Source organism: Dipodomys merriami, unplaced genomic scaffold, assembly GCF_024711535.1.
Source record: "Dipodomys merriami isolate MVZ:Mamm:240054 unplaced genomic scaffold, mDipMer1.0.p SCAF_24, whole genome shotgun sequence".
NCBI classification, from domain to species: domain Eukaryota; kingdom Metazoa; phylum Chordata; class Mammalia; order Rodentia; family Heteromyidae; genus Dipodomys; species Dipodomys merriami.
In genome coordinates, this window is record NW_027203826.1 from 17994572 (window position 1) to 18021478 (window position 26907).

At 40.6% G+C, this 26907-nt stretch overlaps 1 protein-coding gene across 1 annotated transcript in view; it reads right to left on the minus strand.

The window, feature by feature from the left end:
* Rgsl1 (regulator of G protein signaling like 1) overlaps window positions 1-26907 on the minus strand; it is a 56628-nt gene that overhangs the window by 16772 nt on the left and 12949 nt on the right. Inside the window, exons 7-14 of the mRNA XM_070034114.1 lie at window positions 24764-25719; window positions 17532-17594; window positions 15621-15840; window positions 12094-12201; window positions 8913-9018; window positions 4283-4476; window positions 2530-2647; window positions 403-517 (exon numbers count right to left, since the gene is read on the minus strand). Coding sequence (XP_069890215.1) covers window positions 403-517; window positions 2530-2647; window positions 4283-4476; window positions 8913-9018; window positions 12094-12201; window positions 15621-15840; window positions 17532-17594; window positions 24764-25719 — 1880 coding nt within the window. The remainder of the gene's footprint in view (window positions 1-402; window positions 518-2529; window positions 2648-4282; window positions 4477-8912; window positions 9019-12093; window positions 12202-15620; window positions 15841-17531; window positions 17595-24763; window positions 25720-26907) is intronic.

Consider the following 26907-nt stretch of genomic DNA (forward strand, 5'->3'; position numbering starts at 1 on the left):
CATGGGTAGACAGGAGTGAGCATGCTCTGTTTGCTGGGAGCTGCCTGTCTACAGAACATTGCCCCCCGGTCAGACAGTGAGGTGCTCGACTTAATAGTAGGGTCTTCAGTTCTAGTGAACAGTTTTGTAAACCAGTCTAATTTGGGTGCAGAGTAGATTAGTGAAGCCACTTGGCCATATGACTGGTGACTGGACAGCCCAGGTCTGACAAATAAGCCTGTGGCAGTTAATGAACAGCTTCATGGCCCTGTGTCTAACCCTCATGTCCATCTCCCAGTTGGTTCTGAGTACAAGAGAGAAGGGGACTTCAATGCCCAGTATAACAACTTCTCTCAACCTCTGATTCTTCTGTCTTTCTTGGCCTCCAAGGCCAAGAAAGTTTTCAAGTTCTTTCTTACTCACCTGGCATTTCTGTAGGTTAACCGCTGTCTTCGAGGGCTTCCTAGGGAAAGCTGGTACCACTGATTCTAACTCTGTAATAACACGAGCTGGGAACAGTTGCTGGTATTCTACTAACCTGACAGAAGAAGGATCAAGAGCATCAACAGATTCTTGTGGATATGCCCACCAATACATGACTGGATGAAGAAAATGTAGTACATACATATATATATATATATATATAGTGGACAATTGTTCAGCCGCAAGAAAAGAATAACATTGCTATTGGTAGCAAAATGGATGGAAGTAGCAATTATCATGTTAAGCGAGATAAGCAAAGCTCAGTAAAACAAATAATCACATTTTTACTAATCTGTAGAATCTAGATCCACTTCCCAAATATGGTGTAATTGTAAAACAGGGACTGTTTTATGGTGAAAGAACTAGTATTCTGAGGAGGAGATGGTGTTGGATGTGAATATTATAGTAGTATATTGATATGTATAAATATAAGTGTATATATATGACTAACTCAAAATTGTCAAAATGCAGGGGGAAGCGAGGGAAGGTAGCCATGAAAGAGGAATAAAAGGAGTGAATTTGTTCAAAGTATATATACATATTTTAAATATCACAATAAAACACCTTGGTACAATTAATTTGTAATTATATATATATATATATATTTTAATTTTGGGGGGAGGTCCAGTAGTGGGGCCTGATCTCTGGGCCTGGGCGCTGTCCCTCAGCTCTTCAGCTCAAGGCTAGCACCCTACCACTTGAGCCACAGCGCCACTTCTGGCTTTTTTCTTTTTTGCTTATGTGGTGCTGAGGAATCGAACACAGGGCCTCAAGCATGCAAGGCAAGCGGTCTACCACTGAGCCACCTTCCCAGCCCCAATAATATATTTTTTTAAGTATAGCAAAGAAGGAAACAACTTGACACATCTAATAGCCAATAGCAAACTTTCCCTCAGCTTTTGGAGGTAGCTGCTGTGAGCAGGGAAAAAACAGTAACACTCAAAATACTCTTTCTGTGTGTTTGTCTGTGCTGGTCCTGGGGTTTGAACTCAAGGCTTGGCTGCTATTCCTGAGCTTTTGTGCTCAAGGCTAATGCTTTACCAGTTGAGCCACAGTTCCACTTCTGGCTTCTGGTGGCTAATTGGAGATAAGAATACAGACTTTTCTACCCAGGCTGGCTTTGAACCATGATCATCAGATCTCAGCTTCCTGAGCAGCTAGGATAATAGACATAAGCCACCACCATAGGGCTTCAAAAGTCTTCCTGTGATCATGTTAATGCTTTACTAATGTCTTTTCTTTTTTTTTTTTATACTAAAGTTTTATTCCTCTCCACAATGTTTCTTTTCTTCCACAAGGTTTTTTTCATAACAACATAAAACTTTGATGCCTTGTCTTGAGTGGTGACACAACTCAGCCTGAACCCGTATTCTGAAATCAAACTTTCCTTTGAACTATTCTGTTGCATTGTTTTTCTTTTTTCTTTTCTTTTCTATTTTTTTTTTGGGGGGGTCTGGTTGTGGGGCCTGACCTCTGGGCCTGGGTGCTGTCCCTCAGCTCTTCAGCTCAAGGCTAGCGCTCTACCACTTGAGCCACAGCGCCACTTCCGGCTTTTTTCTTTTTGCTTATGTGGTGCTGAGGAATTGAACCCAGGGCCCCAGGCATGCAAGGCAAGTGCTCTACCGAGCCACCTTCCCAGCCCCTGCATTGTTTTTCTTTCATGAGCCATTTTTTGGAGCTTAATATAATATTGATGAATTATAGCTTTTTTTTTCTGGAAGAGACCTACTAAAAGATCTAAATTAAATCTTGCCTTTCCAAGTTATTTTTTAGGAATCTATATGCTAATTTCACTTATGTAATAATTCCATGCTTCTGGAATTTATATGCTGAATTTTGGCCTGTCTTTTCTGATCAACAACGTGTTAGCAATGAGATAGATTGTGTGATTGTGTATGTGCATGTGTGTGTGTATGTATGTTTGTGTGATGTGGTGTGTCCTGTGGGCAGAAAGGAAATTGTGCTATTCCTGTTGGAGCAGATATTTGGCAATAAGAATTGGGTTAGGAAACCTTTGATGACTACATCTTTACCTAGAAGAAATGGCTGCCTCCCCAACATACTCACCACTTTTCTTCCAGAGATTTCATCACGCAGCCCTGGAGCATTAACAAGGCTGTGGTGGTGACTTCGCGCATTTGCGTGATTTCCTTCACTACAGGGGCATCGCACTGCAGCAATTCCTCTGTAAAGGAGGGGGCGGGGGAGACGGGGTTGGGGGGGGTGGGAGGGGAAAACTGTTCTGGACTCCCAAAGCTGAGGAGTCTCCGGAGTCCATTGCAATCTCCCAGAATCCTGTGCTCTCTATAGTCCCATTCTGTGCCCACCACAATTAGAAAAATCTTCCATGTGTACTTGGAATGTTACATGCAAATGCCTTTGTATCTAAACATATTAATTCCATTCCACTTGTCAAAGATGAGGACTTAGGGAAAAATAAAGTTGTGAATGACTCTTTTCTGCCATTGGTATGATTCTTTTGATTTAGGAAGGTAAGAGTAAAGAATTAAAATTAAATTTCTGGGGCAGAGAGAGAACTCAAAGTAACAAATACATATACTAAGCACAACATGGTTCTCCAGGTGTTTGCAAGTGGCACCTTCTTTAGTGAGACTTGAACATATTAGGGAGAGGAAAAAACATTAAAAACATTAAACAAAAAAAAACATTAAACAAAAAAAACATTAAAAAAAGAGAACTTGACATGGTAAGATGCAACAAATACTTTGTTAGAAATGAAGATTTGCTGATACAGGCTTAGTGCACATGACTATAATCCTAGCTCTTGGCAGGCTGAGATAGGGAAATCCTAAATTCAAGCTAGCCTGGGCTACATAGCAGGATCCTGCCTCAAAAATGTTTTTACAAAACAGCAAAAGGCTTCGTAATTTTACCTCTTTCTCTGTTTTTACATTTAGGCCTTTATCTTGGCTAACAGCAAGCAAAAATCACCCCAAGTCCCCATTCTCTTCACTGGTGACTAAAGAGAAAGCTCTAGCTTTGCTTTGCATATAGATTTGCTGACACCCTCCCCCCACCCCCCATGGAGCTGTGCTCACTACCCTCCAATGTTTCTTTAGACAATTTACTTGCAACCTCTGTTTTTTGCCAACATGAGGTTTCATGGACCATGTTTACCTTTCCACTTTAGACAAGAAAACAAGACAAAACTTCTGAAAGATTCTCACGCAAATAGTTCTTTTACCTAGCACAATTCCCAATTTGTTGAGGGCATACACTGCAGTTTTACATATAACCAGCCCTGACCTGTGTATCTAACTGTCCCCTTGATTTGATAGGCATATGGCTCATGCCTATAATCCTAGCTACTCAGCAGGCTAAGTGCTGAGGACCATGGTTTGAAGCCAGCTTGGGTAGGAAAGTCTATGAACCTATCTTCAATTAATCACTAAAAAGCCAGAAGTGGAGCTGGGACTCAAGTGATAAGAGTATCAACTTTAAATGAAAAAAGGTAAGGGACAGTGCCCAGGTCCTGAGTTCATGCTCTAGCACAATAGAAATAATAAAAATAAAACAGGAAGTATAGCTATTTATCCCTAGCTTGCATGGATTTGATTAAGTTGTACTGTTTGGATAAAATGAAACGAGAGGATAGATGTGGCTGTATCTTGTAATCCTTTGCTACTTTGGATTTGTTGTTGTCTGGTTTCACTACTGGAGACTTGTCTCGATACTGCCCCCGTGTGGCCACTGCTGTTTGGCTCAATCTGGGAGATTCCAGATAATGTTCCTAGAATCTAAGGGGGAAGAAGGCTGGGCCTGGGGCGGGGACTAAGGGAGGGAGGAGGGGGATGCATACCAGGAGGGACATCGCTATGGAAGAAAGTCTTGGTTAAATTTTCCAGTTCAGCCTTGTAAATCTTTTCATTCGTCTCTGTAGTGACCTTTTGTACGGCTAACAAGAATTGCAGTGGGGCTTCAGAGTCCCGGTCTCTGAGAAACTCCCTGAAGAAATCCAAGTGCTGTGGATTTAGGATGATTTCTGGAAAGTTTCTAGAAAATAAGAGAGTGTTATTAGTGGTGGAAAAGAGAATGAGGAACCTAAATTTTGTTCTGATTAGAAAATGGGGCTGTAGAATGTTTACCCATGTGAGAAGAGCCTTGTGGAGAGGTTGATTGTCTATTCTCTTGGAGACAAACTTGAACTTTGAACTATCCTTCCCCTAAGATCAGAAAAATCATTCAACAACTTCAATGGAAGAAGAGGGGAGATATTTTTAAGGGGCAATTTGTTTTTCCAAAGGAAATGTGTCTTCCATTATAGATTCAAAACAACTCCCAACTGGCACAGTCATTTCTATGAAGCACAATATGATTATCAGTAATTGATTTATATTTCTAAGTTCCATTTACTGATTTCCTCTTCTATTGCTCCTCAAATAGAGTTAATTCAAATGTCTCATATGCAAATTTCCTCTGGCTTTATGTTTTTTCCTGGACAATTTGTGCTTTCTCTGTGGTTTTGATTTTTATTGATAATGATGAAACAGTACCTCTAGTTTTCATTAGATCCACTCCCAGATTTCAATTTCTCTGGGAGTATCATCTTTATGTCAGTTTTTATTTCAAGTACTCTACATAGAGCTACCTGTTGAGCAATTTGTTCTTTCTTCTTATGCATGAATTAGCCATATGGATTTATTTTTATCTCATTTTTATTGTAAAGGTGATGTACAGATGGGTTACAGTTACATAAGTCATGTAATGAGTACATTTCTTTATAAACAAGGGTCACCCTCCCAAACCTCCCCCACCCCAAGTTGTATAGTTCATTTCTAACATAGTGTCTAGTGAATATCAGTGCTGAATTAGTTCACCCTTTGTACCACTATTTCTGTGCTTCCCCTTCCCCCTCCCCAAACAGATATAAAACTACATACAAAACAAAAAGTATAGAAATAAAAAGCAGGGACAAAGGGGGGAAATTTTTTAAAAGACAAAAAAAATCACAAAAAGTTTTTAAGTTTATCATGTCCAAGTATAATATATTTTGTTTTTTTTTACTATCCATTGTGTTGTAGATTTAAAAGCACATTCTAATTACTACATCTGAGGAAAACCATGCAACCTATGTTTCTTTGGGTCTGGCTTACTTTGCTTAATATAATTTTTTCTAAGTCTTTCCATTTCCTTACAAAGGGGGCAATGTCATTCTTTCTGATGGAAACACAGAATTGCATTGTGTACATATACTACATTTTCTTGACCCATTCTTCCACTGACAGGCATCTGGACTGATTCCATATTTTAGAGGTGGTAAATAATGCTGCAATGAACATAGTTGTGCTGGTAGCTTTAGTGTGGCCTGGTTTGTGGTCAGTTGGATAAATGCCCAGGCGTGGAATTGCTGGGTCATAGGGATGCTCTATGTTTAGTCTTTTGAGGAACCTCAATATTACTTTCCAGAGTGGTTGAAAAAGTTAACATTCCCTTTTGATCGCATCCCTGCCAGCATCTGTGATAATAAGTTTTTTTTGATAATAGACAATTCTAACTGGGATGAGGTGGAATCTCATTGTTGTTTTGATTCACATTTCCTTTATGACCAGAGATGTTGAACATCTTTTTATGTGTCTATTGGCCATTCTTACTTCTTATTCTGAGAAGTTTCTCTTTAGGTCATTAGCCCATTTATTGAGTTGTTGCTTCTTTGAGGATTTGTTTCTTGGGAGGGGGGTTTAGTTTTTTGAGCTCTAAGTTTATTTTAGATATGAGGCCTTTGTCTGATGCATAAGCTAGTAAAGACTTTCTATTCTGTGGGCTTTCTATTTATCTTGCTGGCTATGTCCTTTGCCCTGCAGAAACTCTTCAGTTTGATGCAATCCCATATATCCAGTCTTTCTGTGATTTGTTGTGATTCTGGATCTTTACTTAAGAAGTTTTGGACCCATGCCTAGGAGTCCTTATGTTTCCTCTATCCCTTCTTGTAATATTTTCAAGATAATGGCCTTACATTGAGATATTTGATCCATTTGGAATTGATTCTGTTGCAGGGTGATATATAAGAATCTAACTTCAGTTTTCTACACGTGTATAGCCAATTCTGTCACCACCATTTGTTGAATGGCATAAACCACCAGTGTCTGGTTGCAATGTGTAGAATTTTAAATGACTAAACATATCACTTTTATTTGATTGAGCTTAAGGAACACCCAGTATTAACACAACTTTTAATTTTTTGTGGCTGTACATTTATTCACATTTTCAACTTCTTGAATCTCTTTCAGTAATTTGAATATCTGCAGAAGTTTATTACATCTGAGTTATCTAATTTGTTCCTTATTAATTGCTATCTTTGGGCCATCTCTTCAGCTTGTGGAGAGGGTTTGACCTTACCCCGCACACACCTCCACATCTTTGTAATTGAATTCCTACATACAGTTCAGAGCCTCTTCTGATACTCTAACCATTCCCTGATCCTTACACAAAAGTCCTCTGTGTTCTCTCAAAACATTGTAAGGTCAGCCTTGTGTTTTATTCAGGTGTATGCTGGATTAGTAACAAGGACTGTATCTTTTTCTTTCTTTCTTTCTTTTTTCCCTTTTTATGGCTCTATAGTGCTTACTGGATGTCTGGGACATGGTTTGTAATCCATGATGTCATTATGTTGAATTTGGGCTGGGGTAAGACATAAGCAAATTGTGCCTGTGGTCATCGATCCTGAGCTACTTGCTAATCACCACAGAGATCTTAACTGAAGTCCTGAGTCTGGACTAGGTGACTGCACATTCCAACTAGTACTTAATGCTTTTAAGAATATGTGGTTTAGAAGACTTCTGTGAAACATACCTTCTACTACACTGGAAAATAAGTATTTCTATAGATGTGGCAGAAGGCATTGAGTAATACAAAATGGAACAACAAAATGAATGAATGATTGGAATGCAAGGAAGAATTTCCATTATTTGAAAGGGAGAAAGGCTAACCTAGAAGAAGTCTTGCACTCGCTCATGAGTGCCAAAAGTAGCGGAAAGCATTTTTGTGACTATTTGTACTTTAGGGATTGAGAGTTTCGGGGAGGGGGTGTCCTGGCAGACACAGCATTTGGAGAAGGTGGCAGGTAGAGGCGCACTGGGGTTGCAGGGAGAGGAAAGGAAGGCTGGTGCGTTGTCTGAAGGAAAGACCACATGGTTTTGGTGGCGCAGAAGCCATCTTTCTGACTGAGGAGAGGCATGGGCATGAGGAGTGCTTAGGGAACTATTACCCAACTTTACAAGCAAAACAAAAACCAACAAAAGCCTCAAGTGGGTAAGGATACTTGTACAAAAATGTTTTTTAGGGTACTATTTATTTGTTTGTTTATTTGTTTGTTTTTTTGGTCGGTCGTGGGGCTTGAACTCTGGGCTTGGGTGCTGTCCCTGTGCTCTTCAGCTCAAGGCGAGCGCTCTACCGCTTGAGCCACAATGCTACTTCTGGTTTTCTAGTGGTTTTATTGGAGATGAGTCTCACAGACTTTCCTGCCCAGGCTGGCTTTGAACCGTGATCCTCAGATCTCAGCCTCCTGAGTAGCTAGGATTACAGGCGTGAGCCACAGGCGCCCGACTTAGGGTACTATTTATAGCAATGAAAAAATTAGACAATTCCATTAAAAGGGTATGGCTAAAGAAACAATCCATGTACATACTATGAAAGAGAGTAGGTTGAAAAATACTAACAAAATTATGTCCATGAAAGTTAAAATTTTTTTGGAAGTACTGAGGCTTGAATTCAAGGCCTCATGCTTGCTAATCTGATGCTTATCCATTTGAACCACAACTCCAGCCCTGGTTTTTTTTGGTTGGTCATAGGGCTTGAACTCTGGGCCTGGGTGGTGTCCTTCAGCTCTTTAGCTCAAGGCAAGCGCTCTACCACTTGAGCCATAGCACCATTTCCCCTGGTTTTCTTTTGCTGATTATTTTTTTAGATAAGGTCTCATGAACTTCTCTGCCTGGGCTTTGCTTCACCTGCAATCCTTCTGCTTTTAGCCTCCCAAGTAGGCTAGGGTTGAATGTTGTAGCAGGCTCCATGATAGTTTTAAAAAGTTTCTGTATAGCCAGGTGCTGGTGGCTCATGCCTGTAATCCTCGCTACTCAGGAGGCTGAGATCTAAAGATTTAAAGCCAGCCCAGACAGGAAAGTCTGTGAGACTCATCTCTAATTAGCTACCAGAAAACTGTAAGTGGTGCTGTGGCTCAAAGTGGTAGAGCGAAGTTTTGAGTGAAAAAGCTCAGGGACAATGCCTAGACCATGAGTTCAAGCCCTTGACTGACAAAAAAAAGTTATTGCATAATATATATTATGTCATGCCAATTTGAGAAGATAAACAGTAATTTGAAATGCAAATTGTTCTTATTCATATAGGTATAATACATGGAAAAAAGAACTGGGAATCTACACACAGAGGAAAGGTCATACGTGACAATGTTTCTGTGGCTACAGCCTATATCTTACCTGGGCCGCATTGAAGGCTTCCTCGTGCCCACTTTTTTGGGAAGAGACTGTTTCCTGCGTGAAGAAGACAACACCTTTGGCTCCTTGATTATTTTCACTTCAATTTCTAAGGAAAAAAAAAAGCACAAGGATTTCCCAGTGTTGTTGGGGAAACACATTTTATGAGTAATATTGTAGAGAATAAGAAGGAACAAAAATAGGAGGGATATTTCTCAGTGCACGTGGAAAGCCAATGTCCCAGTGCTGAGCACAGACTGTGACATGCTTTGGTCTCAGGGCCAGGCTGTGTTAGCTGGGAATGCGGGCTGTGGGGCCAGAGCACACACACTTCAGAGACTTCTCATTACATTACTCAACCCCAAATTCCATCCATCTTCCCATCAGCCATTCCAACGGACCCACATGCCAGACAACATTCTGTCAACTACAGATCCTTGACCTCATCTTTAAGAGTTTCCTTCACCTTGCTTTAGCTAGGACCTTTTTCTTTCCAGGGACACTGATTCCAACTGCAATGGTAGACTGCTACATCACACATGATTCAGGTCTGAGTCTGGTTCTCTATATACACAGAGAACCATTGTTCTAAGAAGTATATTAAAACACCATTTTTTAAAGAAATACTGGATCTCATGGATGTTAGTATTTATAAGAGCCCTTCAGGGGTAATGTTTTAGAATAAAAATACAGGCCTATGAACTCACCTGGAGTGGGGATGGTGTTATTGATCATCATTGCCAGAAAGTAGAGTTTGACCTCATCATAGTCAGTACTTTAACATGTCCACTAAGTAGAATGTACATGCAGAGGAAGTTTGATGCCATTTACTTTCAGAGACAGACATCCGACAGAAAGGGTTGAGCCTTGTGCCACTGGCTCACACTTTTAATTCTAGATAGTTAGGAGGCTGAGCTCTGAGGATTGAAGTTCAAAGCCAGTCTGGGAGGAAAGTTTTTGAGACTCCATTTTCAGTTAACCAGCAAAATGCTTAATTGGTGGTATGGTTCAAGTGGCAGATCACCAGCCAGCCATGAGAGAAAAAGTTGAATGAGAGTGTGAGGCTCTGAGTTGAGGTTCCAATACCCCTTCCTCTTACTCACACAAAGAGAAATGAAGTAACAAGAATCACTGGGTGCCAGTGGCTCACACCTAGCTAGTCAGGAGGCTGAGATCTGAGGATTGCAGTTCAAAGCCAACCCTGGCAGAAAACCTCTCAGAAAGGGCTGGGAAGGTGGCTCAGTGGTAGAGTGCTTGCCTTGCATGCATGAGGCCCTGGGTTCCATTCCTCAGTACCACATAAGCAGAAAAGGCTGGAAGTGGTGCTGTGGCTCAAGTGTAGAGCGCTAGTCTTGAGCTGAAGAGCTGAGGGACAGTGCCCAGGCCCAGACTGGCAAAAACAAAACAAAACAAAAAAACCTCTCAGAAAATCAGAAGTGGTGCAGTGGCTCAAGTGGTAGAGTGCTAGCCTTGAGCTGAAGAGCTGAGGGACAGGATTCAGGCCCAAAGTTCAAGCCTCATGACTGACAAAAGAAAGAAAGAAAGAAAGAAAGAAAGAAAGAAAGAAAGAAAGAAAGAAAGAAAGAAAGAAAGAGAATTTATACAGATCTAAGTATATACAAATGAGTTGATAAAAAAATGAAATTTAGACTGTGGAAAACTAGATATATATTTTTAAATAGAAAGAAGAATAAAGATAAAAGGAAAACCCAAAAGACTCTCAAAACAAATCTTTCTTAGGATAAACCACTTACAAATGCTGGCTTTAAAAAAAAATCTGCAGGTGCCGGTGGCTCACGCCTGTAATCCTAGCTACTCAGGAGGCTGAGCGCTGAGGATTGCTGTTCAAAGCCAGCCCCAGCAGGAAAGTCCGAGAGACTCTTATCTCCAATAAACAACCAGAAAACTGGAAATGGTGCTGTGACTCAAGTGGTAGAGTGCTTGCCTTGATCTGAAGAGCTGAGGGGCAGCGCCCAGGCCCAGAGTTCAAGCCACATGACTAACAAAAAACAAACAAAAAATCTAAAGTCATAAATAAGTTTGTAAGAAATGAAGACAAAATAAAAACATAACAGAGATTGGCTAAGAAGAGAATACTAAAAGCCAGAAAGGCGGTGGATAACACAGCTGCTGTAGAGGTCCTGCCGGTTCATTCCACAATGAGACACAAAACAAAGCCATGGGTCTTTAAAAAGAATCAAAGAATTTGCTAGGCTGCTTTTATGCCAGAGACATTTGGCAATTATGTAAGTTGAGAAATTTAGACAAGCTTTCTGTAGATTCTCAGATGCAATCAAGAATCTCTCTGTCTCTCTCTCCTCTCTGTCTGTGTCTGTCTGTCTGTCCGTCTCTCTCTCTCTCTCTCTCTCTCTCTCTCTCTCTCTCTCTCTCTCTCTCTCTCTCTCTCTCTCTCTCTCTCTCTCACACACACACACACACACACACACACACACCTCAGGATCAAGTTTTATAGACTCTGAAATTTAATTAAAAGCTTCCAGTAACCAAGGGAAGACTTGGTGAAAGAAGTGATCGCCTTGTGGTAAGAAAGTGCCTGGTATTTTAAACAATCTTCAGGGGTCTTTCCAGCCCCTTTTGTCGGTATGGCCTTAAAGACAGCAGCTCACACTCCTGTCCAAAGCCCATGGACTGTAGCACGTGCTACGAGAAGGAACACCCATTCTCTCAACTGCCTGGAGTGTTGGCCGCTGTTGACTCAGAACTCAGGCTTCCTCTGGGAGTTGCCTGGACTTGGCTCCACTCCCAGGGACAAGTAAACCAACCCGAGTCCCTTGCATCAGTGAGGATCCAAGGGGTCTGCTGTGATGGCCACTCTCACAGTTCTGCTTTCCTTACTGTTTCTACGTGTTATTTCAAGAACACCCCTTGATAAACGTCCTTCCACAAAGTTTGGACTCTGGGGAAACTTGGCCAGAGATGAATCCACATTGTTTAAAACCCCTAGTGGATAAGAAAGTTAGGAATGAACAATCTTAATTCATTGAATTTATGATTCCCTCTCATTTTCATGGTGCCTCTCCAACAGCTTTGTGGGAGAGGGAAAAAGTCGTTCATTAACTTTAGACCATATCTCCACTGAAAACAAAATATGGTTCCTCTTTTGGCTTACGACCTTTGGGAAGACCTAATTAACTTAAGTTTACCCCAGAGTTAAAAGACTTGCCTATTTGAGGTGCTTTCTCACAATATATTTTGTAGTCCTCACTGATCTTCTCTATAGCCATCTTTGGATTCTTATAGCAGAGTTCTTTAAAGGTCATTTTGTTAAAGTCTGGAAAATAAGGAAAAGCAGAGATACCTTAATTGTTCTAGGTTCAAAGATTCACTTGCATTTCTTAAAGATATTGGATTTAAAGGGTTATTTACATAAGGCAATAGGGGTGTGTGTGTGCGTGTGTGTGTGCGTGTGTGTGTGTGTGTGTGTGTGTGTGTGTGTGTGTGTGTGTGTGTGTGTGTGTTGGTTCTGGGGCTTAAACTCAGAGCTGCCCCTGAGTTTCTTTTGCTTAGGGAGTCATAGCTCCACTTTCAGGTTTGGGGGTAGTTTGTTGGAGAGAAAATTGCATGGACTTTCTGGCCTGGGCTGGCTTCACACCATAATCCTCAGACCTCAGTCTCTAGGATTACAGGTGTGAGCCACTGGTGCCTGGCAATTGAAAAGGATAATAGCATTTTAGTATAACACTCACACAAAGAATACAAATTTTCTAAGCTAAATTGGGAGCAAGGAAACACAGTCTCCCTTCCCTTTCAGTCTGAGTGGATACTGCCCTTCTCTGGGCAGCCTAACCCATGGTGGAGTGTTAGAAAAATAAAACACACTGAACTGATGGTGAATGCAGATACAGGAAGTAACTCATGCAAATGAATGTCGATCCCTTCCAGGCAACCATCTGTCACTGCAAGAAGCAGTTGCAAATGAATTTCAAATATTTTTTTGCTTCAAAATTTGTAGTATTTTAGGATAATAACTGTCAAATAATTCATTCTGACACTTCTTGTTGGCTTTGACTTTGGGAATTAATTTCAGAAGTGATAGTTCAGATAATCTGAATATCATCAATCACTGCAAATTATGTACTCTGAGGTGAGTTAGATTTCTTTTCTGACAACAGGCAACATTATTTTGAATAATTTTTTCTGTAAATTAATAAAACATCTTTTAGTAATCAAAATGCAAGAAAGGAAGTTCTAACAATGTTTGGGACAATTAAAGCAGAAAAGCAACACGTTGTGGCCTAAAAGATGAAAACCATTATTTCACAGAATTCTTCTGGGACACTCCTCCAGTTCTAAAGCAAAAATTCTGGAGCCTAGAAGGAATCCTGGAGTGAGGATCTATAAAATACAGTTGTCTTTATGCCATCATCATCATCATCATCATCATCATCATCATCACCATCATCATCATCATCATCATCATCATCATCATGTCAACCAGGAGACTCTGGACCTCAGTGGCAAGGCCAGAAAATTGTTCCTATAGCGAATCCAGGCTTTTAGTCCTGGATCCCTCCCTCCCTGCTGAACAGCCTTGGACAGGGCTTTTCACCTTTCTGACTTTCAGTCTCCTCTCAGAAAACTTGAGAGTATCTTAGCCCCAGTGCTCTAGGATCATGTTTGTGGTAGAGTGTGAGTGGAGGTGCCAGATGGCCTGGAAGTCAGGGCTCCCAGCCTGGGAAAATGCCACAGAGGAGCTTTATCAGATCAGACTTGTGCTTCCAAGGAGCAGTGGTGTGTTGAGAGAGGAAGGGAAGTTTGCAGACAATGCTTCTCACTCCTTCTGGCCACTCTGGCTGTCTATAGCCAATAAAGCAGTGCCCAGCATTTCCCAGAATCTGTATGGTGGATTTTTCAGAATACTTTCTTTCAGTGGGGAGGGGGAGGAGGGAGGGTGGTGGAGTAGGGGGAGATGGGAAGGGATGGGAAGGGGACACAAAGGAGGAGGCAACAATGCTTCATAAGAAATGGACTCATTACCTTGCTCATGTAATTGTAACCCCTCTGTATGGTATTTTCACAATAAAAAAATTTAAAAATTTTAATTTTTTTTAAAAAAGAATACTTTCTTTTACTTTTGTCATGATTCCTGGGAGAAGTTCTGGTTTTATAGAGAAAGTCTGTGCATTCTAGATTTAAATAACCCTTTTCCAAGCATAGGTCTGAAGGGCAAATACCCGGGATACCTTAGTACCTAATTCTATGCATACAATATGTATAAAGAGTGAACATTTGCTTTGTTTTGGTGTGTGTGTGTGTGTGTGTGTGTGTGTGTGTGTGAGTGTTTTGCCATGGATCAAACCCAGGTCCTCACAAATATTAGGCAAAGACTATAATACTTAGTGACACTTCCAAGCACAATAACAACTTTTTTTAAAGCATTAATCACTAGGTGCTGGTGGCTTATGCCTGTAATGTTAGCTACTCAGGAAGCTGAGATATGAGGATCATAATTTGAAGCCAGCCTTGGTGGGAAAGTCTGTGAAACTATTTCCAATTAACCAACAAAAAGCTGGGAGTGGAGCTTTGGCTCAAGTGGTAGTATGCTTTGAATAAAAAGGAACTCAGAACAGTGCTCGCACCCTGAGTATAAGCTCCAGGACTGGCAAGAAAAAAAATGGTATTATATTTTATTTGGTAATCTACTAAGTGTGTAACTATATTGCTTCTAGTTCCCTCAGTAGTCCTGCAAATCACTAGCCATCATTCCTAATCTCTAGATGAAGAAATGGGGTTCAAAGGGATGAAGCACTTGGTTTTTCTTGTTCCCACTTTAACAGTGGTTTCAAAAGTGTAAGTAATGACTCACTAATACATCCAGAGAGAGACTCCTTGTTTTTGCAACAAGAAATGTTAGAGTACATCATCCTATGTCATAACAATAGGCATTACACTATGAAATCTCTGCCGTGTATGTATATACAGGTACACAGTCATGTATTTAGAATAATGAGGTCAAAGCGCTATTTGATGTGGAATAAAGTTTGGGAAATACTGTAGCTCTCCAACTGCCTCAGAATAGATCATTAAGTCTACTTAAATTTGCATAAGACTGGCCCACATATATTGAACTCTTACCACTGCTATCCACTGTGATAAAGGCCTTATAGATGACCTTCGGTTGCCTGTACAAGAAGTCTGGTATTCTTCAAATCTTATAAATGGGAAAACAGGCAAAGGTTAAATACATTTGGCAAGTCTACAAAATCACTAGTAGGGCTAGGCTATAACCTCAAGCCTCCAGGACAGAAAGCTTTGGGCTCCTAACAATTACTTTCCACTGCCCCGGTCGGCTGTTGTGGTTACGCCAGAGGCACGAGGTGGCTGCTTGAAGATTTCATAGTTAGGCTCCTGGATCAGATTCGAGAAGAAGCTGGGTGAGGTAGAACATCAGATGTGTGAAATGGAGTCATCATTGATGACTGTGCTGATACTTGGTTGGCAGGAATTTGCCCAACTTGGAGCTCCAGTAGAGGATGCCATATTAATTCCTTTAGATTTAAATCCTGCCTGGGCCTCTTACTGTGTGACCTTGGGAAGGTCACTTTCTCTCTGCCTGTTCCTCAGTACCTAAGATCAAAATAAAGCAATCTTTGTATGGCATAGGGCTGCAGAATCCCGTAATTATTAGTTAATTATTTTTCCAGTTGCCTATATGTGAGGGTTAAAAAAATTAATAGTAACTTTTCTTACCTTCTAGAAACACTGGAGACTTCACTTCTACCTGGAGAGACCCATTTTTCCTCAGGTTCTCAGTAGCTACTGTTTGCCATGCAGGAGAATCCATTTTCTCTATGTTAGCCAAACTCTGGCTTAACTCCAGAGACTCCTGAAGCCTCTTGTAAAGAAAAATGCTGTCTTCTCGGCTTGGAGATTCTTTATTCCACCGGGCTATGACATACCGGCTCTGAGTCTAAGAGGAGGAGAGATGGCAGATAACACTGTCTACAGGAATTATCTCAAACAAGAGTTTAGAATAACTTGGTCCTCCAAGCCTCCCTGACATAAATTTAGCCAATTTTGTCAGTTGTAGGAGTTGAACTCAGAGCCTGGGCACTGTCTCTGAGCGATTTTGCTCAAGATTTTGCTCTACTATTTTGAGCAAAGCTCCACTTCCGGTTTTCTGGGGGTTAACTGGAGATGAGTCTCATGGGGGCTGGGAAGGTGGCCCAGTGGTAGAGTGTTTGCCTTGCATGCGTGAGGCTCTCGGTTCGATTCCTCAGCACCACATAAGCAGAAAAATCTGGAAGTAGTGCTGTGGCTCAAGTGGTAGAGCACTACCTTTGAGCTGAAAAGCTGAGAGATAGTGCCCAGGCCCAGAGTTCAGGTCCCATGACCAAAAAAATAAAGACTTTCTTTCCCGGGCTTGCTTTGAACCATGATCCTCAGATCTCAGGCTCCTGAGTAGCTAGGATTACAGGTATGAGCCAAAGGCATCCAGCTGTCTTCAGTTAAAAGCCATTGCTCTTTTATATACCAATCCTCTCCCTCTTCTACTAAAATCATTTTGTTTTCTTAAAAAAATTATTTTTCGGGGCTGGGAAGGTGGCTCAATGGTAGAGTGCTTGCCTTGCATGCATGAGGCCCTGGGTTCAATTCCTCAGCACCACATAAGCAAAAAGAAAAAAGCCGGAAGTGGCGCTGTGGCTCAAGTGGTAGAGCACTAGCCTTGAGCTGAAGAGCTGAGAGGCAGCACCCAGGCCCTGAGTTCAGGCCCCATGAAAAAAAAATTTTTTCTGGGCTGAGCCTATGGCTTAGTGGCAAAGTGCTTGCCTAGCATGCATGAAGCCCTGGGTTTGATTCCTCAGTACCACACAAGCAGAAAAAGCTGGAAATGCACTGTGGCTCAAGTGTCAGAGTGTTAGCCTTGAGCAAAAGAAGTTCAGGGACAGTGCCCAGGCCCTGAGTTCAAGCCTTAGGACTGGTAACATATATACATACATATATATGTATAAATACATATATAAGCATACATACACACATACATATGTATACATGCATATATACATATATACTCAACATATATTAGTTGTTTGAAGTAAGGTTGATGATATTTCCATACATGCAGATAAGAAACCTTGATCATATTCACCCCCTCTACTACTCTTTCTTATCCTTATACCCTAAGTCTCTCCTTTTATTACCTTTTTTTTTTTCAAAAAATTTAAATGGGTTTCATTATGACTTTTTCACACACACACACACACACACACACACACACACACACACACACACATACTGTATTTCCTCATTTTCTCTAAGAGAGAATTTCTATGGACATGACTTCATCAAAATCAGCTGAGTCGGGGCTGGGAAGGTGGCTCAGTGGTAGAGCGCTAGCCTTGAGCTGAAGAGATGAGGGACAGCGCCCAGGCCCAGAGTTCAGGCCCCACGACTGGACCAAAAAAAAAAAAAAAAAATCAGCTGAGTCTTTTTCCTCGAGAGATTTTTCTTTAGAATACCAAAGACTGAACCAATCTCCAGTGGCCTCTAGGGGAAAAAAAGCCATCATTTCATTTACTCCAGCAAAGAAGGCTACTAAGATAAAAGTGCCTTCTCCTCTCTCAACCTCATGATTCTTCCTCAACCCAAAGTCTGTCCTACTGTAAAGAGAAGAAACCAGTGGTCGTCTTCATCCAGGAACGCGTCATACCAATGGCTGAGGATCTAAAATCCAAACACAACATGAGCATCATGAGATGAATACTCCCCACATCTTTCTTGTCTTAACTTTGGCATAGAGAAAGCTGTAGATCCTAGATTCTCTCATCTGGAGATCTGGTAGACAGCAAATATGAGCTACCACCAACCATAAGACAGTCTTTTATTGCTCTGAAGGTAGCAGCTCACACAGCTCACAAAGTCTATCGCTAAGTCTTAGAGAATATGAATAAATATATTTTGAAAATATATAATTTATAGAATAATTATTTAGCATCTGCATACTACTTGATTCATTCCCAAAGTACTCGTTTTGAGTTTCAAAAGGTCTTTAAAAATGAAGCAACTTTCATGGTCTATGGGGGGAAGATGTTGAGAGCGGGGAAACACAAATGGAAGGGAATCAGTGAAGACACATTGAATGTATGTTATGTAAAAACTGAACTATGAAACCTGAGGATAGGGACAGGAGAGGAAAGAAGAAAAAGAAAGATGGAAGAAAGATCAAGAGTGACCTGATTTTTGGGATTGAAACCCCTTTGTACAACTACTAAATACAAATAAATAATTCAAAGAAGAAAAAAGAAAGAGTAAATATTAAGGGCAAATATAGTAACCTCCTGGTTCCTCATAGTTTTCCAGGAATAACTAGAGTGTCCTCACATGGAAACGTATTAAATTCACAAGTTACAAAATATGATTTTATCTCAATTCTCAATTTACACATGATCACAGAAACATGAAAGAGTTTAGACTTTAAGTTTGTCCAAGACATCAGAGCCAAATAACATCAGAGCCAGTATTTAGACCATTACCACAAGTCAGGAAGTAGACATCAGCTGCTAAACTAAAGGAACTCACCAAATAATTGTTAATCAGTATAATTAGAGGATGCTTGTTGGATGAAATCCAGAAAAGATTGTCCTGGGCAAAGTTAAAAGAAGGGTCATTTCTAGCTGGGACTGACTAGCTCAGCAAATGTAGGTAGTATATGTATTTTCAATGTATATCTTCCCCAATAATTTTTATGTTTTGTTTTTTGATTAGCACCAATTAATTGCGCAGAGAAGTCTCATTTGATCTAAATATGCATGTTTAGTGTTGATACGTGTTACAATGTTATGTCCTTATATTTTGTAGTAAGACTTATGTTTTCATGCACTTTTGTACTATTGCTTAGCATCTTTTGGTTTCTTGTATAGCACTTGTAGCAGTGGAAAACTCTTTTTTATTTGTCTGGGAAAGTTTTCATTGTTCCTTCACTTTCTTTTTACAAGTATTGGGGTTTGAACTCAAGATCTCACACTTGCTAGGTAGGCTCTCTGTCGCATGAGCCATACCTCTAACCCTATTTGCTTTAGGTTAATTTTCAAACAGGGTCTCTTAGTTTATGTTTGGGAAAGTGCTGAACTATGATCCTCGACCTATGTGTTCTTTATACTGGGATTATAGGAATGTGCCACCATACCCAGTTTATCCCTTTCTATTTTTTTGTCTTTTTTTATTGTTATTGTAAAGGTGATATACAGAGGGCTTACAGTTACATAAGTCAGGTAGTGAGTATTTTTCATTTTGTAGGGTTGGTAGTTATTTTCTTTCAATACACTGAACATATCATCTGAATTGCTCCTTGTCTGCTGGGTTTCTGCTGGTTAATTTGCAGACACTTAAAAAATCTCCCTGGTATATAACAGGTCATTTTTCTCTCACTGCTTCCTAAATTCTCTTTGTGGGCTAACTGATTTGTGTTATTTGGTAGTGGTATTCAGGTTTAAACTCAGGGCCTTGTGCTTGCTAGGCAGGCTCTGTACCACTTAAACCATATCTCCAGCCCTTCTTGCTTTAGTAATTCTTCAAATAGTGTTTTATGTTTATGTTTCAGCAGGCCTAAATCATTCTCTTTCTCTTTACACTTCCTACGTAACTGAGATGACAAGAGTATGCCACTATACAGCTTTTTGTTAGTTCATTTGTGGTCTCATAAAATTTTGTATGGAATAGTGTTTAACTATGAATCTCCCAATCTTTTCCTCTGAGTAGCTGGGATTACAGATATGAGCCACTGCATCTGGCTCTTTGTAGATTTTTTTTTTAAATAATGTAATGAAAGCATGTTTTAGTGTAAACTCCTTTGGAATCAGTATCATTAGGAAGCCTTGATGCTCATCAATCTGGATGCTCATTTGTTAGCTTCTTGATGTTTTAACTTTTCTTTTTCTTCTTTCTCCTCCTCTCTTCTTCTTCTTCTTCTTCTTCTTCTTCTTCTTCTTCTTCTTCTTCTTCTTCTTCTTCTTCTTCTTCTTCTTCTTCTTCTTCTTCTTCTTCTTCTTCTTCTTCCTCTTCTTCTTCCTCTTCTTCTTCCTCTTCTTCTTCCTCTTCCTCTTCCTCTTCTTCCTCTTCCTCTTCTTCCTCTTCTCCTTCTTCCTCTTCTCCTTCTTCCTCTTCCTCTTTCTTCTTCCTCTTCCTCTTTCTTCTTCTTCTTCTTCTTCTTCTTCTTCTTCTTCTTCTTCTTCTTCTTCTTCTTCTTCTTCTTCTTCTTCTTCTTCTTCTTCTTCTTCTTCCTCTTCTTCCTCTTCTTCCTCTTCTTCTTCTTCTTCTTCTTTCTTCCTCCTCCTCCTCCTCCTCTTCTTCTTCTTCCTCTTCTTCTTCCTCTTCTTCTTCCTTCTTCTTCTTCCTTCTTCTTCCTTCTTCTTCTTCTTCCTTCCTTCCTTCTTCTTCTTCTTCCTTCCTTCCTTCTTCTTCTTCTTCTTCTTCTTCTTCTTCTTCTTCTTCTTCTTCTTCTTCTTCTTCTTCTTCTTCTTCTTCTTCTTTCTTCTTCTTCTTCTTCTTCTTCTTCTTCTTCTTCTTCTTCTTCTTCTTCTTCTTCTTCTTCTTCTTCTTCTTCTTCTTCTTCTTCTTCTTCTTCTTCTTCTTCTTCTTTCTTCTTTCATCTTTCTTCTTTCTTCTTCTTCTTCTTCTTGCTTCTTTTTTGTGTACTGGCCCTGAGTCTTAAACACAGAGCTTTAGTGCTGTCCTTGAGCTTTTTTTTTTTCTCAAACCTAGCAATCAACCACAGCTCCACGATCAGCTTTTTGGTGGTTCATAGGAGATTCAACTATTTGGAGATGAATCCTCATATCTTAGCCTCCTGAGTAGTTAGGATTACAGATGTGAGTCACTGGTGCCTAGTATCATTATTTAGATAAACTTTTTGCACCTTTATTTCATCTTCCAAGAATCCACAAATGCATATATAGATTCACTCCAGTGTCACACCATGTCCTATAGACTCTCTTCACGCTTTTTCTCTGGGTTCTCTACACAGATACTTTTCAAATGGCCCATCGTTGAATTCACTAATTCTTCTGCTTGAACAAGTTTGCTGTTGAATTTTTCAGTTCAGTCCCCATATTTTTTGTGGTTCTGGGGCTTAACTCAGAGCCTAGGCATAATCTCTCCCACTTAAGCTGTAGCTCCATTTCCAGCTCTTTTTTTTTTTTTTTTTTGGTGGTTAATTGAAGAATATCAAGGACTTTTCTGCCCACGCTGTCTTTGAATCCACAGATCTCAGACTCCTGAGTAGCTAAGACTAGACATGATCCACCAGAACCTGGCACAGTTACCACATTCTTGAGATCCATAATTTGTTTGGCTCTTTTTGTAGTTTTTCTTTATTGAATTCATATTTTGTTTGCATCCTCTTTGCATGATTGTTATCTTTGTTCTCTTGTTGTTTTTTAAACCTGATTTTGAATTTTTTGACAAGCAGTTTGTGAATCTCCTTGTTCTTAGCATCAGCTGCCAGAACTTTATTCTCTTTGATGGTGTCATGCATATTTGAGTCTTCATGATCCGTATAGTCCTAAACTGGTATGTATGCATTTAAAGGAGAATTTACCTATTTCCATTTTTAAAGACTAGTTTGGTCAGTAAAAGACCTTAAGAAGCTGTCCCAATCAGAGATTTTTGAGCCAGTCATCTGCTGGTGTTTGTGGTCAAACTTACGACTAGGATCCATCAGTATGTGGATCCACTAGGATCCAATGCGTCTGTGGATAGTTGGAGATAAACCTTTTTTCATTGCAGATGGAACTGGAATCTAGTCTGTGGAAAGCTGTGGCTCCTTCTGGATCTGCAAGTGATCACAGCTAGAGCTGAGTCCCAAGTAGACCAGGATGGAGCTGGGTCTGCAGGATAGGTCTGGCTGCTGCTGGTCAAGGACAAGGTATTTCCTTGGGTCTGAGATTAATGGGCATTTTCACAGAAAATAGTATCTACTGGAATCTTAGGAAGTTGATATTCACTCTACAACTGAAGTTGAGCAGGGTAGAATTAGATCACAAGCCTGACTCCACATGCAGTCAGGTCCTCTCAATGGATCTGTTACCAGAGACTTGCAGGTATGATTTCTTCTGGCCCATGGAGGACTGATAGCAGAATCATCAACAAGAAAGACTAGGGTTGAGTCCATGGGCAGGGGGGGAGGGGGGGACTAATTCTTGTTCTTCACCTTGGAGTGTAATTGGCAGGCCTGAAACTGGGTGCGCAGACCAGATTTTTCCAAGCAATTTCCCTTGGTCTTGGGCTCCATTAGGGTGTCACAAACTCTTGCCTGGGTTCCAAAAGCTTCCATACATCCAACTGTGTATGGATAGTTTCCACATAATGTTTTTAGTGGGTGAATGAGGGCTGAGGACCTCCCAAGGAACATCTTGCTGATGTCATTCTAAGTATCTGTGTATTTAGTGGCAAGTGCTAAAGTAAGGGGAGAAAGATGAATGTTTGTAGGAAAATGGCCAAAGAATGCTTCAATGAGAAGATGTCTCTTGGGTAGAGACTTAAGAGAGCTGAAGATTGAATCCACATGCATGTATATGGCACACAAGAGCCAAGATGGAGTGTGCCCAAGTGACAGAACACTGTATGTATGGGGAGGAGTAAATGAAGTCAGAGAGGCGAGGTTAAACACAGATAATAAGAAGGTCTGTTCATTTTAGCAAGGACATTGGATTTTACTGGAAGAAAACTGTTAATTGAGGCAGAATGTTATCTTATTTTCAAAGACTTCATTCACTTCCTTTCACCCAATGTCAGTAAAATGACACCAGTGTATTTTGGTAGAATCACAGTGGCTGGTGGAAATCATCCTGCTGAGAGGGAAGGAAAGACATGGAAGCAAAATGTTAGAACACCACTTAATAGTCTAGGAGAGTGGATTGAGCAAGGGCTTCTGGGTAGATATTAAAGTTTGATTCTACAGGTTTTGCCAGTGTATTGGTCCTGGGATGGGGCAAAGAAGTAGATCAAAGATGATACTACAAGGCTGGGAAGGTGGCTCAGTGGTAGAGCGCTTGCCTTGCCTGCATGAGGCCCTGGGTTTGATTTCTTAGCATCACATAAGCAAAAAGAAAAAAGCTGGAAGTGGTGCTATGGCTCAAGTGGTAGAGCGCTAGCTTTGAGCTGAAGAGCCGAGGGACAGTGCCCAGGCCCAGAGTTTAGGCCCTACGACCAGACCAAAAAAAAAAAGATGATACTATATCTTCAATTTGAGTAACTATAGTATACAAGACTTCTCCATACACCAACACCTTCAGCATCTTTACAGAAGACCAAGAAGACTGAGTAGGGGCTTTATTCCGATTCAGGAAGCACACCCCAGTCCGATTTTCTGACTCCAGATGCTTCCAATGAAGGCAAGAAAGCCTCAGGGTCTTCAATAATCCAGAATGTTGTAAAAGAAAGCTATGGCTGTTGATCCACTGGTTTGAATTGGCCTCATGTTAGCTACATATGCATGCCTGGATAATTATGATACACTGGAAATATGATAGCTATAGCCAAGTGTCTCAAACCATACAGATAGTTTTCTCCTGGTTCTAGACTCTGTTTTCTCTCTTTCAACTTTTTGGGCCTAGGATTGACAAAGATGTCCCAGCCTTGGCTTTGTGGTAGGCAGTGCATTGTGGGATTATCTCAGCTCTCTTCATTTCCTGGGAAACAGTTCCTTTTAGTTGTCTCTTGTCTGCTATCCAGCTTGCCCTTGCCCTTTGTTTTCTGCCAAGCATGTGATGATACAGTAGTCACATTCTGGGTCTCACTTCTGGTCATCAGAATATTGCCTTGCTCTCATGTGTTGTTTGGGGGTTATAAGAAGCTCCTCCCAATTGGCCATTTTCCTGGTGGATAGTTTGGAAAAGGGAGACCTTGATTTTCAATACACACTACTTTGAACAGAGTTCTTAAAATTTCCCTCAAAAAATATTTTGATTTTCTTTCATGTGATTGTTTCTAACACATTTATAAGATGATTTCTTTGTTGCTTTGTATGTCCCTTCCCCACGATATAACCCCTGCTTTCACTGTATTTGATGTTGGTATAATTTGTGGAGGGGAAGGGAAAAAGCAAATCATTTAAATAGGGATACAGGTGGACCCATTGCAACAATGAGATGTACAAGTCGTTATGTCGTAAAACAAACTTTACAACTTTGGGGGGGGCGTGGCACAGGGGGTGGACTGGAAGGGATGGGAAGGGGAAACAAAGGAGAAAGCAACAATGCTTGATAAGAAATGTACTCATTGTCTTGCCCATGTAATTGTAACTTCTCTGTATGGTATTTTCATAATAATAAAAAACTAAAAATATATAAATAAATAATAAAAAATTAAAAAAATTCTGAGTTTCCTGGTTTGGGGAAATTGCCATATAAGGAAGAAGTAAAGAAACAAAGTGAATATTGACCACTTCATTCTATTTTGGAGTTTTGACTGGTCCTAGGAGGTATAAAACTTACGAGTTAAGAAATAAACCAGAGCCGGGCGCTGGTGGCTCACGCCTGTAATCCTAGCTACTCAGGAGGCTGAGATCTGAGAATCGTGGTTCAAAGCTAGCCCAGGCAAGAAAGACCGTGAGACTCCTATCTCCAATAAACCACCAGAAAACCGGAAGTGGTGCTGTAGCTCAAGTGGTAGAGCGCTCGCCTTGAGCTGAAGAGCTGAGGGACAGCGCTCAGGCCCAGAGTTCAAGCCCCATGACCGACAAAAAAAGAAAGAAACCAGCTCTTCAATATATGAAGATTCGTGTGGATAATTCGATCACTGTTGCTCGTTAATATTGTTAAATATAGGTGATCGGACAGGATTTGGGGTCAGATTTGAACTAAAATACTAACCTATTTCTTGCAGGCATGTCTTACCTTGCAGATCTCCATCTGGGCCTTGGAGATCCAAGGGTTGGCATCCCCATAAGGCAGCATCTTCTTCAGGCCCTGAATAGTTTGAGGTGTGAGTGGTAAGCAGGGACCAAGTTGCTCATTCAAGTAGAGCTCACAGATTCTATCACTCAGCATGTGCAGAAAGAATGAATTCCCATTCTTCCTGTTGCTCATCAGAACACTAAGGAAATGGTGCAGGTCTTGCCATAGGTCCAGGAGTAGGGTCTCTACTTTCAAATTCAGTTTTTTCAGGAAGTCCCGGAAAGGACTTCCTGCATAAGCATCAGCACACAAGGCCCAGTAGGTATATCTAAAAGACAGTCTTTGCTTGATCATCTTATTGATTGCCATCTGAGAGGAGTGATTAAAGATAGGGGTGGCTGCTCTTAGGTGGGAAGAGAACTTTGTCTCAAAGAGGCCCTCCATGTGGAGGCTTTTGGGGTTCTTGGGCAGAGTGGGCTTCATGACATCCTTTTCCAGGATACTAATTAATCTCTCATTTGCAGAATCCACTTTCAGGGGAGGCATATGTATTTCCATCTTCTGCTCATTAGAAAACTCTTGCGGGCCCATTGGACAGACATCTGGCTTGGGGACCATTTCCATAGACCAAGAGCCAGGATTGATCAAGTACCACATCTTCCTCTTGATCCTTCTACTTGAGTAGTGCTTTGGGGAGTATTGGGATTTCTTAATGGTCATGTTCAGAGGGAGCCCTCCTGAATGCACAGCGTAAGCATTGAACCGGCGACTCTCATACTCCTGCAGCAGATCATAGCATGCTTCCTCACTGGCCATTGTCATCTTGCCATGGTTATAAAAGTTAGGGAGCCAATAGCTCTGGAGTTTAAACAGAGCTACTTTCTGCATGTGGCTCAGGATCTCTCTTCTGGTGGTTGACTGGTTGGGATGCCAGATGGAGAGGTTCAGGAGGGACTCTGGAAAGAATACAGAGAGTCGAAGAGTGAAAAATCGTGTGACGATGGTGAGGATGAGTTTTTAGATTTTCACACATGTCTTGGTATATAGTATTTCATTCGTCCTGCCCAGAATTGTGGGACCTAAGCAGGGAAAACACATAGTGGAAAGGTTTTTTAAATTTTTCTCTGTACACAATGATTCCTTTCCCCAGAGGAATTTCTACCTGCTTTCTTCCTCATGGAATAAAATATCACACTGGGGTTTTTTGTATGCCATTGAATATTATTATGAAAAAAGCAAAGTTTATAAGAAAAGATGATTGAAAATGAGAGATGCTGGGTAGAGTAGTTTGGGAGTAGTTTGGGCTGGAAACTAATTGGACTTTCAATTGTCAGTATTCACTATTCATGACTTTATTGCTATCAATTGTCAATTATCTATATGGAAGGAGTCGTTCATGTGTGTTTGTGTGTGTGGGTGTGTGTGTGTGTGAGGGAGAGTGTGTGTGTGCTAGTGCTGGGGCTTGAACTCAGGGCCTTGTGCTCTCCCTCAGTTTTCTTGCTCAAGTCTGATACTCTATCACTTGTGCCACAACCCCACTTCCTCCAGTGATCTATGTGAGTAGAGACATTTAGCTAATCTGAAACAACATATCTTGGGAACACAGTGATACTGGGCTCAGAATAACTCCTTTTGTAAAAATTTAAAAATATATAGTTATTATAAAGATGTACAGAGGTATTAGAGTTACATACATCAGGTAATGAGTATATTTCTTTTTGGAAAATGTCACCTCTTCCCTTGTTCTCTCCTAGTTTTTCCCTCCCATCTCCACCCACAAGTTGTATCGCTCATTTTCAACATAGTGTCCACTGAGTAGTACAATATTTTTTAAAAAGAAAATAGTCTCCGAGAGGGGAAAACTGGGAGAAAATGAGGGAGGGTGACACTGTTCAATAAGAAATGTACTCATTACCTGACTTATGTAACTGTAACCCCTCTGTACATCATCTTTGCAATAAATAAAGAAAATAGTCTCATTTATCAAATAAACCAATATGAGTCAGAAACATTTTTATGTAAAGAGCCAGATAGCAAATATTTTAGGTTTTGTGAACTACATATAATTTCTCCTCTTTTAAACCTTTAAATAATTTTTAAAAAAATCTTTGCTTCTAGGCCATATATATGTACTACATTTGGCT